This window comes from Oncorhynchus keta, chromosome 13, assembly GCF_023373465.1.
Source record: "Oncorhynchus keta strain PuntledgeMale-10-30-2019 chromosome 13, Oket_V2, whole genome shotgun sequence".
Taxonomy (NCBI): domain Eukaryota; kingdom Metazoa; phylum Chordata; class Actinopteri; order Salmoniformes; family Salmonidae; genus Oncorhynchus; species Oncorhynchus keta.
Genome location: NC_068433.1, coordinates 26,337,564 through 26,350,339, shown reverse-complemented (window position 1 = coordinate 26,350,339; position 12,776 = coordinate 26,337,564). Strand labels below are relative to the sequence as shown.

Below are 12,776 nucleotides of genomic sequence, written 5' to 3'. Positions count from 1 at the left end.
AGGATGCGTGCATCCCCCTGTGTGTGTCTTCACTGGTAGCCTGTGAGAAAGACCCGATCACGTGATGGAGAGCCATGTGAGAGGTGCTTAGGAGCGTGCGGCACTCAGGGAGAAGGGCACAATGGCCACTGGCCGCAAAAAGCATGGACTTTTTTAGGTTGCATTACGGCCACACAAAGGGGATGCCGCCGTTAAATTGTGAATGAGAGACTGATGAAGTGTGTGCAGCCTGAGCAAAAAACTAAGCCGAGCTTATGCCTTCTGTCATCATTAGTCGCATCATGCAGCCTTACAGAATGCAGTCTTTTGTCTCTATTGTTGCTATTGTCCTGTCTGGAAGAAATGAATGGGGAGATGCAGCGTGAGGTAATACAGTAGGGGGAGTGCTTCTCAAATTAAATGTTTTATGCGTCCTGACAAGAACATACTCAAGAGAACGTCCCCGGAGAATGCACTTGGAGCATGAGTGTGGAGCACAGTAGTATGCATAGAGAAACATCCATGGTTTCCATGTGTTTGATGCCATTCCATTCGCTCTGTTCCAGCCATTATTATGAGCCGTCCTCCCCTGAGCAGCCTCCACTTGTGTGTCCCTACCTGCTCCTTGAAGTTATGCAGGTCCTCCTGTAGTTGTCCCATCTTGCGTCCCAGCTCCTTCTTGACGTGATGCTCTGACTGCAGAGCAGTGGTCAGCTCCATGTTCTCATTGGTCTAGGATGGCAGAGAGAAATTCAACACGAGGCAACACCCTTATTCTAACGTGACTTATCTTACTAGCACTGACTTTGCTGATAGTAGCTTATTGAGGAAAAGTTTGACTTTCTATGATTGTGATATTTGGTTGTCTCACCTAGCTACCTTAAGATGAACTAAGTCGCTCTGGATAAGTGTGTCTGCTAAATGCTTAAACTGTAAATGTGTGTTTTGAATGTGGCTGAATGAGTAAAAACCATGTTTCCAGTTCCACCCATTTATTTTATCACCAACCAAACTTAGGCAGATTAGTGAATACTTCAAATAAGTCAACAGGACAGTAAATAAGTAATATTCGTCCTTACCAGTTTGACGAAGCCGTTCTGCAGCTCAGCCAACTGGTCTTTAAGGGTGCGGTTCTGGGCCAGGGCGCGGCTGATGGTGGCCTTGTCGCTCTGCACGTCCTCCAGCATGCGCCTGCGGTCCTCTGCATCCTCGGCCCCGCGCTCCGCATGGTGCTCCAGCTCCGAGAGACGGGACTCCTGCTCCGAGCACATACGACTCAGCTGCTCGTTGTCACGTAGCTATAGCAAAGGAACGGGAAGAACAGTGAGATTTTGCTTGTGAGACTATAACAGGGAAATGGTGTCCAGGATTTGGTTCCAGGCCGGCACAAACACAAACCATAATGCATCTTATTAGTCAAGGCCTTGATGAGACAGGGAGTGTTCAGAGTGTGATATGCACAGTGTGTGTTATTATTCACTGGTAGTGTGTGTGTGTGTGTGTGAGAGAGAAGGGGAGGTTATCACCTGGGCCTGGAACTGTGTGTTGAGAGAGTCTCTCTCCTGCTGCAGGCTGCTGAGGTCTTCCTGGAGGGCCAGTTCACTCGCTGAGGGCCCTGACGGCTGGGGATCTACCTGGGCCTCTCTCTCATGGGACAAAAGGGCTGGGGAGGAGAAAACAATCAGTTCATCTCCCTTTGAGAATATTTTTCTCTTTTCACCAACAGTACACTGTACTTTCGTTATGGCAATACAAATCCTTTCATGATAATCATTGACAGGACGAACACAGTAAGCTTGTCCTTGGTAGAAAGCTCTTCTGAGAACCACTGATGTGCAAAACAAGGAGGGTAGCTGTGTGCCTCACCTGCAGCGTGCTTCAGGTCTGTGATGTGGGCTTCTAGCTCCTGGATCTGACTGATGCTCCTGTCTCTCTCCTCTGCTACTAGTGTCACCTGCACAGGACACACACACACCCCCCAAACAACAACTTAACTAAGTATTTCTAGCATTCCGTTCAGAGGCTATGCCAGCTCTATAGGTTCTGCTAATGGGGTGGTAGCATAGTGTACCTGAGAGAGCAGCTGCTCGGTCTTGTCCTTCCATACTCGTCCCTCCTCCTGGATCTGCTCAGCGTAACGGTCTCGCTCTGTCTGCAGCTGGGCCACAGACTCCATTAACTATAGATAATACCAAAAGACCATTAACTATAGATAATACCAAAAGACCATTCACACAGGTGCTAAAACATTAAAGAGAGGCATACACCCGTTTGTAAATGTCAGTTAGAGCGTTGGGCCAGTAACTGAAAGGTTGCTAGTTTGAATCACAGAGTCGCAACAGTGAAACATTTGTCAATGTGCCCTTGAGCAAGGCACTTTATCGCAATTGCTCCAGGGTCGCTGTTGATAATGGCAGACCCTGACCCCACTCTCTGAGGGTGTCTCAGGGTGAGTTGGGATATGGAAAAAACATATTTCCAATTAAAATAGACAATTCTAAGCAACCACCAAATTTGATTATAAATGTGTGGTCATGAATCAGTTCTAGGTGAATTCATCCCACACAATGCGCTCGCATGCACGCACACACACACCCCCCCTACCTGAGCAGTGTGCACCTCAATCTGTAATTTCTCCTCCAGTAGTAACTGCATCTGCTGGTTGGCACTGGGAGGCCCTGACTGACTGGAAAACTAGGAATATAAGAACAAGAGAATTGAACAACTGCAAAACAAATGATAATAGCAGTGTGTATGGAGTGTGTGTGTGTATCTACCTGTTGCAGCATGACGTCAGCCATCTCCAGTCTCTTGCGCAGTTCATCCAGGTCCAGTCTCATAGCACTGTTCTCACTCACCTTCAGCTTGAGCTGCTCTGACAGCTCTGACCTCTGCTGCCTCCTCTCCTCACTCACACTACTGCACAGGGACAGAGAGATATAGGAGGGTAAGGTTGGAATATACACAGCCTCTGAATTGCCTAACCTACTCATGGTTTCCACTAGATTCCTTTTCCTACCTAGCCCACAAAGCATACAAGGAAATATGATAAAAGGCCAGCCATTTAGTAGAATGGTAGCATACTGCAGGTAAGACTTACTTTAGTCTGTACACCTCTAGCCTCAGGTTGTCTCTCTCTCTCTCTAGCTCTTTGTTATGCTGCACAAGAGAACAAGATAATCAATCATATGTAACGTATTACTGCAAAGCTAAAATCGAAACTCATCGCTAACGGCATTCAAGTAACTGTATCAGAATCAGTCCGGTGTGTTTGCGTGTGATAATGTAAATTACCTTCTCACACAGTTTCTCTCTCTCTCTGTGTGTGTGTGTTTAAGTTACCTTGTCAAACTGTTTCTGTTGTGTGGAGACGGAGGACAGGGTTCTCTCCAGCTCAGAGACTCTCTGTTTGGTGGCCTGGAGACGGTTACTCAGCTCCTCAGCCTCTCCTGAAAACACACATCAGCAGCTTACTGAGCACCAATCCAAATAGACTTTTACACACATCAACTCTCTCTCACCAGCCTCCCCTGAAAACACAGCACATTACTGAGAACATTCACATACACACACATTGATATTCATACATCCTCAGTCTCACAGGGTGTACACACACACACTCACCTGTTTTCTGGCGGGCAGCCTGCTGCGTGTATGACAGTGCGGTCTGCAGCTCCGATTTCTCCGACACCAGGATGCCGATGGTCTGGATGTGGACCTAGAGAAGAGGATGGACAGAGAGACAAGCAGACGATACAATCTTAAAATAAACAGATACCCTTACATAGAATCATTCAATTGGTGTCATTGCACTGCATCATCCCCGTCATTTATCAAATCAAAGCTTTGTTTCACTTGGAATGACGAGAACATATTTTGTTCTGCGTGTCAGTGCGTGCATCCCTGGGTAAATAGGCTACAACACATGGTGTATGGGCTCTTAAGACAGATGCATAGCACATATCTGGAAATGCAGGGTGAAATGAGAAAATTGCTTTTAAAGGTCTTTAAATGTATTAAAAGAAGATGTCAGAGGATGTGTGTCACAGGAGGTCGGTGGCATCTTAATTGGGGAGAACGGGCTCGTGTTACTAGCTGGAGCAGAACGGTATCAAATACATCAAACACATGCGTTCTATGTGTTTGATGCCATTCCATTTGCTCCAGCCATTATTATGAGCCATCCTTTCCTCAGCAGCCTCCACTGTTGTGTGTACCTGTAATTGTTCTCGCATGGCTCCTTGCTCCCTCACACATTTCAGTTCAAACTCCTTTCGCTCCTGATCAAAGAAAGCACAAACATATTGCATTCATCCACTGAGGAGAGTCACTGAAGAATAACGCAAAATAAAACAATTTCAAAGATTTTACTGAATTACAGTTCATATATGTAAATCAATTGAAATAAATTCATTAGGCCCTAACCTATGGATTTTACATGACTGGGAATACACAGATGCCTTAAAAAAAAGGTAGGGGCATGGATCAGAAAACCAGTCAGTATCTGGTGTGACCACAATTTGCCGCATGCATTCGAGATAACCTTTGAAATATTGTCGGTCAGGCTGTTGATTGTGTAAATTGCTGAATATTGTCGGGAACTGGAACACGCTGTCGTACATGTCCATCCAGGGCATCCCAAACATGCTCAAATGGGTGACATGTCTGGTGAGTATGGAGGCCATGGAAGAACTGGGACATTTGTAGCTTCCAGGAATCGTGTACAGATCCTTGCGACATGGGGTAGTGCATTATCATACTGAAACATGAGGTGATGGCGGCGGATGAATGGCATGACAATGGGCCTCAGGATCTCATCACGGTCTCTCTGTGAATTCAAATTGCCATCGATAAAATGCAATTGTGTTTATTGTCCTTAGCTTGTGTCTGACCATACCATAACCCCATCATGGGGCACTCTGTTCACAATGTTGACGTCAGCCAACTTCTCGCCCACACAACGCCATACACGCAGTCTACCATCTGCCGAATACAGTTGAAATCAGGATTAATCCGTGAAGAGCACACTTCTCCAGCGTGCCAGTGGCCATCAAAGGTGAGGATTTTTTCGGTTAAAATTCCGAACTGAAGTCAGATCAAGACCCTGGTGAAGAGGATGCAGATGATCTTCCCTGAGAAGATTTGACAGTTTGTGCAGACATTTTTTGGTTGTGTAAACCAACAGTTTCATCAGCTGTCTGGGGTCATGGTCTCAGACAATCCCGCAGGTGAAGAAGCCGGATGTGGAGGTCCTGGGGTGACGCGGTTACAGGTGGTCTGCAGTTTTGTGGGAGGTTGGATGTAGGCATATGGTAGAGTAATGAACATTAAGTTCTCTGGCAACAGCTCTGGTGGACATTCCTGCAGTCAGCATGCCAATTGCACACTCCCTCAAACCTTGAGACATCTGTGGAATTGTGTGACAAAACTCTACAATTTTTAGTGGACTTTATTTTGTCCCCAGCACAAGATGCACCTGTGTAATGATCATGCTGTTTAATCTGCTTCTTGATATGCCACACCTGTCAGGTGGATGGATTATCTTGGCAAATGAGAAATTCTCACTAACTGGGATAAAAACAAACATTTGAGAGAAATAAGCTACATTTTTGGGATTTTTTTTCTTTCAGCTCATGAAACATGGCATCAAAACTTTACATGTTGCGTTGATCTTTTTTCCAGTATATTTATGCTCACCCTTTGCAGCTGATCTGTGAGCTCCTGAGATTGCTTGGTCTGTCAGACAAACAGGACAGGGGGCAATCAGTGACATCAGCACCATCCACAAACCACCACTATCTACACTAAGTCAGTCATCTAACCAAACAACAAGTCATCTCCTTTCATTCTTCAGCAGTCAAATACCTATTGAGCACCTCCCATTTACAAAGCAGCACAGAAGCTTACTAGCCTAGTCAGTCAGGTTGCGACGGTTAGCAAGCTAGCTCCAGAAGCAATATCAGTGCAGTTGGTCTATTATTAACGACTGACAAAAACATTGCCTCATTTCATTCATTGTCGAGATCATGGTGAGCATGTCAAAGCTTAGTGGTTACCAATGAGAACAGTGCAGAGCAATGGAATTTGTGAGATGAATAAACAAAACCATGCATGACAACTGACTGACTGTGCTGCCACTCAGCACGGCTGCGGTTTAGCCAACGTGCTAAGTGTTACGTCATTCGTTACATGCTAGTCAATCTGTGGCCAGTCAGTGTACCTGGTGTGGTATGAGTCTAGCTATGGGGGCTGTGAGGGGTTATTTGCAGAACACCCAAAACCCAAGCATGCGCGCACACACACTCACACACTCTTACCAGCAGGTCTAGCTTGGTACTGAGCTGAGAGTTTGTTAGGTTGCTGGAGTCCAGTGCGGTTGCCAGCTCCTGGTTTCGACTCTGATGTGTGAACATACAACAACAACAACAACAAAAAGAGGGAGTGAATTGAAGTGAAATAAATGAAAAACAGATGGGAGGTGGAGAAATAAACAATAATTCATTAAAGTGAAAGTAAATAAGACTCTCTCGGTCTCCTTCAGGGATGTAAAATGTCAACCAACAAAAATGGCAGCAGCAGGTATTTGGTCCTACTAGTAGTTAGTGAGGTAATACAGTGAGGACAGGGGCAGCTAGCAGAACATTCAGTAACACATGTACAGACTGGAGTGTGTAATGTAATGTGACAAACAGTGTTCTCACATGACCTCAGTATCTCCACATGTCTACATAACATGAACTACTCCAGGGTTCCCTGGTTAAATTAATCAAAGCTTGATGAGTTGGTTATTTAAATCAGCTGTGTAGTGCTAGGTCAAAAACCAAAATGTGCACTCACAACGGGCCCCAGGACAGAGTTAGGAAAACCCTGAACTGCACAACCACAGTAAGAACATCAAAGTTCCTAATGTAATCTCAGCCAATTTAACAAGTTATAAACTAGTAGTCACTATAACATGTTGTAACACCTATACGCCAGCTCCAATCAAGGCTTTGGAAAGATGCCTGAAATGTATTTACTAAAAGAGAGAGTCCGTTGTCTATATAGATTGCATCAAACTGCAAGGTAATCTAACAGGTCTGAGGACTATTATACAGGACAGAGATATGACCTGAGAAGGAGAAATAGTTCCTCTGCACTAAACTGTATGTATGCAGGGCCTGGGAAAGGTACAGTAGTGTTGCCTGGACGGCATTTCATTTGTTCTGTTCTGACTGTGACGATCTTTTAGATTGCATTGTTGTCTCAGCTGTGCAACACAATCTAAGTTATTAGTCAAGTCTATCACTTGCTGTGTGTGCCTGTGTGTGTGTGTAACCCGAGCCTGGACGCAGGGCCGGAACAGGCAGAGGGGTCATGTGAGCTGTATGGCCGAGGCCAGTCACATTCCTGCATGGAGAGCAAGAACGGGGGGATTGTGAGAGGAGAGGATGGAACACCTCTACATAACCTGGGGCAACACACACACAAGATTTCTCTGGTGTGTGTATGGAGACACATTGGACACAAGGAGGGGAGTGAACATCATGTACTGAGGCTGATTCAATAGGCATGACGCTTAACAAGGGGCAACTTCAAATGGGGATAGAATGGGACTGGGTTTGTCTGATCAGGATAAATAATAGATTGCATTTTATAGTGCTTTTCCCTGTGTACTGGCCATGATAAGGGGGCAACGTGTGGTGTGGTGATGTGTCACTTTACCTCCAGTTCTTTTTCATTGGCAGGCGAGGGAGCACCATCTCCATTTACATAGGTGGTAGATGACTAGACAGGAAAGAAATAAGATAAGTCAAACCACAATAAAGCAAGCTTCTCAGAGCATCACAAACAGCACTCCTGATTATGCAACGCACTAAACCAGGAGCAAGCAAATATCCAAACCAAGTAAGATAGAGTATCATTGGGAGGGGCTTGCAATTAGCCGACGTGCATTTCTCAGTGCGTCGACTGCAGTTTATAAGCCTAAGTTCTCCTTTTTGTGGCTATAAAGTACACGCATACCCCAGAGAGCAGTCCGTTGAGCTGCTGGGAGAGCTGCCGCAGGCTCTCTGTGGATGAAAGGGGTCTGGTCACACACACACACACACACACACAACACACACACACACACACACACACACACACACACACACACAGAATTAGCCCAATGTTACAGTAACACACCAGTCTTTTTGAGTAATGGAGCATTCAATATGTGATAAACTGAACTGCCAGCCTTCATAACTGTGCTACTTATTCAGTGTGTGTGTTCAACAGCAGCAGGCGAGGGGGGGGGAACATTCTGAAGAGGAATTGTGTGTGTGTGTTGACTTGGTGACCCACCTATTCTCATCCACATGGTTTTCATTTCCGTTAGGGGTGCAGTTCTGTGGCAGAGGCGAGAGAGAGGAAATTGCTTTGAGTGAAACTAAAAAAAAAAAAGCAAGCGACATACCAGGCCAAACGTATTCAGACACAATGAACACAAGTTAGGCCAATCCATCCCTTGTACACGGTTAAAAATGACCACTCATTAATGAGTGGAGAGAGAGGTGGTCACGATACCAGAATTTTGACTTCAATACCAGATTTCGTATCAAGATACTCGATACAATCACGATACCAAGGGACAAAAAGGCATATTAGCCAAAGTCACAGAATGGCACTTGATCCAGACAGATCTTTCGAGTTCAGTATCAATACATTAGAAATGTAAGATTTTGGAATGCATGCATAATGGATCAATTATACAATCAATTTGACTTTGTAAAAAAAATTAACTACATAAATTATTAGCCTTATTTGAATAGTGAATCTAGTCGATTGATAAACTGGGTAAATCAAGACGTAGTCTAGGCCTATTTACAATACAGGTGAATGCATATTCAATTGGAGTGTGTGCATGCATTGAGTTATTGCTTGTTTTGGCTGAATTCCTGGGGCTAAAGATGAAAAACAATTTGGGACTTACTTTACATATCAACAACATTTGCGCAGAAGAAGCAATCTCTTCTTTTATAAAGTATGCGCTGTCTCTTTAAGATCCATGACATTCACTCACACACTAAGAGGCTTGCGCAAAGATGATCTTGACTGGGAGAGACATGAGTCAGGCGAGAAAGTGAATGAAGAAAGTTTTTGGTGATAATCAGCTTTGAAATAAGCAAAATGTTGTGCTATGGTTTGCATATGATCACATTCAAGGTACTATGATAGTGAGTTGATGTTTGCTTCAGCTGTAAACTATCAAGGAAAGCTACCGGTATCTTCTTGCATTGGAAGGTGTTCTAGCCTGTAATGGACATAGTTTTGTAAACAGTAATTAACAGTCGTTTCAACATTTATGCATGCCGTGTTGGCATTATTCAAATGTGTTCATTTCTGTTCAGCGAGCGATAATGCAGCCCAGACTCCCAGTGAATGCAGTAGTTCCTCAGGACAGGCTAGAAATGAGTAAGTGGCACTGGCATGGCGCGATAAGGGGACAACAGCTGCGCTAATAGACAGAGTTGATTATCTATTAAAATCAGTAGATGATGTGAAACACATTTGCCAGAAGTACTGATAGTAAAAATTCTAGGACCAAACTGTTTCAGGTTCTAGTATTGAAAAAGTATAGATTCAGTATACCTTGCAACAGTAAGAGAGAGAGATGGAGACAGATAGAAGACGGTGGGAGGGAGGGACACACCTTCTGCATGTCAGTGTTGTGGGCGTGGCTGACACACTCAGGGTTAGTAGCAGACATAGAGCTAGCAGGGTTAGAACCAGGGGAGCTGCGGCCGGCCTCTCCGTTTGGGTCCTCCAGTAGCTGGGTGACAGGGGACCTTCTCACCTCATCAACGTGGGCCTGAGGCCACAATACACACAGACATTACTTTTCAGTGCTCATCCAGAGATTGTGGTTGAAGCAATTTGGAAACATACACATGTCCACACCATTCTAACCTACAAAACAAGGTACAGTCAGGCAGCACAATCACAACACATGGATGGACAATCACACACATCTTGTTTTCACTGATGCCAGCATGGTAAATAAAACAATTGGGTCCAGAAGTTATAAACATGCAAAACACACAGATACTCGCAAATCAACATCACACCCCTGATGGACTGACCCAAAACAGAACTAAAAACAGTTAGCTAGGCTTTATCCTAGCATATTCATAATAAATCAACAAATGGAAAAATAAATACAAAGCACTTCCTCTCCCTGTAGAGAAATGGCTACGATGAGCAACCAGTGACCATAGGGAATAGCATGCAGGAGAGAAAAAAAAAAGAGGGACTGAGACAGTAGGGAGGGAATGGGATACACAGAGCGAGATCAAGTGAGGTAAGTAGAGGGCAAGGGACAGGTGTAAAAGAACAAAAAGGACTAAAGAAGAGTGGGGGAAGAGTAAGAGAGGGAGAGAGAAAAAGAAGGCAGAGGGAGATAAGCTCACCTGGCTGTTGCCAAAGGGAGGCAGAGCTAATCCATTGGTCTGACTACGAACTTTCAGAATACTCTGAATCTATGGGAGACGGGAATGGAAGGGTAAGAGAGGGACAGTGAATGAGCTAATGAGGGAGGGAGGAAGGGCATTGAAAGAGAAAGATTTGAAAGCCCACAACCTGCAGCTTCATTGCCAGACAATGTTAGCGGCTGACTCATCACAATCAGTTCCGTCTCTAGAAGTATAGAAAATATTTGATTCTGTGATAATGTTCCTCTAAGAAAATGACTGTCATTGTGACTGACTGGCTGGGAGCAAAGTCTTTACCGATGCCAGAAAAACTAGTTTCACCATGGGAAGGCTAGGGCAGAAGTTAAAGCAAACAAATACTGCAAAAAAGATCCAGGAACTACAGTGCATTCGGAAAGTATTCAGACCCCTCGACTTTTCCACATTTTGTTATTTTACAGCCTTACTCTAAAATGGATTTAAAAATAATAATAATAATGCTCAATCTATACACAATACCCCATAATGACAAAGTGAAAACAGGTTATTAGACAAATCTAATTTATTAAAAATAAAAAACAGAAATAACTTATTTACATAAGTATTCAAAACTTTTGCTATGAGACTCCACATTTAGCTCAGGTACATCCTGTTTCCATTGATCATTCTTGAGATGTTTCTACAACTTGATTGGAGTCCACCTGCGGTAAATTCAATTAATTGGACATGATTTGTAAAGGCACACATCTGTGTAATAAGGTCCCACAGTCGACAGTGCATGTCAGATCAAAAACCAAGCCACGAGTTCGAAGAAATTGTCCGTAGAGCTCCAAGACAGGATTGTGTCGAGGCACAGATCTGGGGAAGAGTACGAAAACATTTCTGCAGCATTAAAGGTCCCCAAGAACACAGTGGCCTCCATCATTCTTAACTAGAAAAAGTTTGCAACCACCAAGACTCTTCCTAAACCTGGCTGCCCGGCCAAACTGAGCAATCGGAGAAGGGCCTTTGTTGGGGAGGTGACCAAGAACCCAATGGTCACTTCGACAGAGCTGGGAGAACCATCCGGAAGGACAACCAGCACTCCACCAATCAGCAACGCTCCCCATCCAACATGACAGACCTTGAGAGGATCTGCAGAGAAGAATGGGAGAAACTCCCCAAATATAGGTGTGCCAAGCTTGTAATCATAACCAAGAAGACTCAAGGCTGTAATCGCTGCCAAAGGTGCTTCAACAATGTACTGAATAATGTACCGTGCTTTTACACCTGCATTGTTTGCTGTTTGGGGTTTTAGGCTGGGTTTCTGTACAGCACTTTGAGATATCAGCTGATGTACGAAGGGCTATATAAATAAATTTGATTTGATTTGATTTGAATAAAGGGTCTGAATACCTTTGTAAATGTATTATTTTTTATTTTATACAAATGTTTTTGCTTTGTCATTGTGTGTACATTTATAAGGTAAAAAACAACTGTTTAATCAATTTTAGAATAACAAAATGTGGAAAAAGGCTAGGGGTCTGAATACTTTCCGAATACTCTCTGGCTGTTCCACTGGATGTCATAAGGTGCATGCACCAATTTGTAAGTCGCTCTGGATAAGAGCGTCTGCTAAATGACTTAAATGTAAATGTGATTACAGTAACCATCGCCTGTCCCTTACACACACCCCCCGACATTGCTATGAAACAATTGCCAATCTGATGTCAGTCTAATAGGATTAAAGGCACATTAACATAATAATATTTATTTTAACCAAACAGAAGGGTGTGTGTGTGTGTTAAGATGCAACGTCCTGACGGGAAAACAAATTGACAGAGCATGATAGTACTTTCTTGCCTGACAAAGACACGTCCTTTGGTCACTGGAGCATAGCTGCATTTTACATTCCATGATCTGACATAAATGACAAACACTGACAGTACACTTGCAAATGGCTGCACTCACACACACGTGAAGTGTGCAGCTGAGCTGGAACATTAAATGTGATTCCAGAGCAGAAGTATCAGACTGCTTTCTTGCAACATTTCACTTTGTTATTGAAATGCAAATAGCGTGATGCATGAACAGTACTCAAACTCATCACACACAGCGGGTATGCAGCTGGGTGACTCACATTGTCTGGAGAGTGTAGGTCAGCCGAGGGTGTGTCTGGTTGGCTCCCTCCCTTCCTCTTCTTCTTGGCACCTGGTCCTCCTCCTCCATTTCCACCCCCTCCTCCACTGGCAGGAGAACTCTTCTGCTGAAACTCCTTCAGCTGCCCGGCACAAGAGAGGAGGGGAAGAGGACAATGAGAGCTCTCAACTGTCTGGAACTCACATGTTTGCTAGGCTAAGCACATCAGCAGAATAATTATATTGCATA

At 44.2% G+C, this 12,776-nt stretch overlaps 1 protein-coding gene across 4 annotated transcripts in view; it reads right to left on the bottom strand.

Moving 5' to 3' along the window:
* Nucleotides 1-12,776, bottom strand: part of LOC118387530 (golgin subfamily A member 2-like) — a 28,505-nt gene that overhangs the window by 14,301 nt on the left and 1,428 nt on the right. Inside the window, exons 2-20 of one of the 4 annotated variants that reach the window (XM_035775969.2) lie at nt 12,529-12,669; nt 10,410-10,478; nt 9,653-9,811; nt 8,305-8,348; nt 7,984-8,047; nt 7,684-7,746; nt 6,297-6,377; nt 5,677-5,715; nt 4,197-4,259; nt 3,604-3,697; nt 3,322-3,428; nt 3,080-3,138; nt 2,757-2,898; nt 2,584-2,673; nt 2,051-2,158; nt 1,846-1,933; nt 1,506-1,642; nt 1,059-1,277; nt 598-711 (exon numbers count right to left, since the gene is read on the bottom strand). In XM_035775969.2, the coding sequence (XP_035631862.1) occupies nt 598-711; nt 1,059-1,277; nt 1,506-1,642; nt 1,846-1,933; nt 2,051-2,158; nt 2,584-2,673; nt 2,757-2,898; nt 3,080-3,138; nt 3,322-3,428; nt 3,604-3,697; nt 4,197-4,259; nt 5,677-5,715; nt 6,297-6,377; nt 7,684-7,746; nt 7,984-8,047; nt 8,305-8,348; nt 9,653-9,811; nt 10,410-10,478; nt 12,529-12,669 (1,881 nt within the window). The remainder of the gene's footprint in view (nt 1-597; nt 712-1,058; nt 1,278-1,505; nt 1,643-1,845; nt 1,934-2,050; nt 2,159-2,583; nt 2,674-2,756; nt 2,899-3,079; nt 3,139-3,321; nt 3,429-3,603; nt 3,698-4,196; nt 4,260-5,676; nt 5,716-6,296; nt 6,378-7,683; nt 7,747-7,983; nt 8,048-8,304; nt 8,349-9,652; nt 9,812-10,409; nt 10,479-12,528; nt 12,670-12,776) is intronic. The other 3 variants (XM_052459856.1, XM_035775970.2, XM_035775971.2) reach the window with 3 other exon arrangements.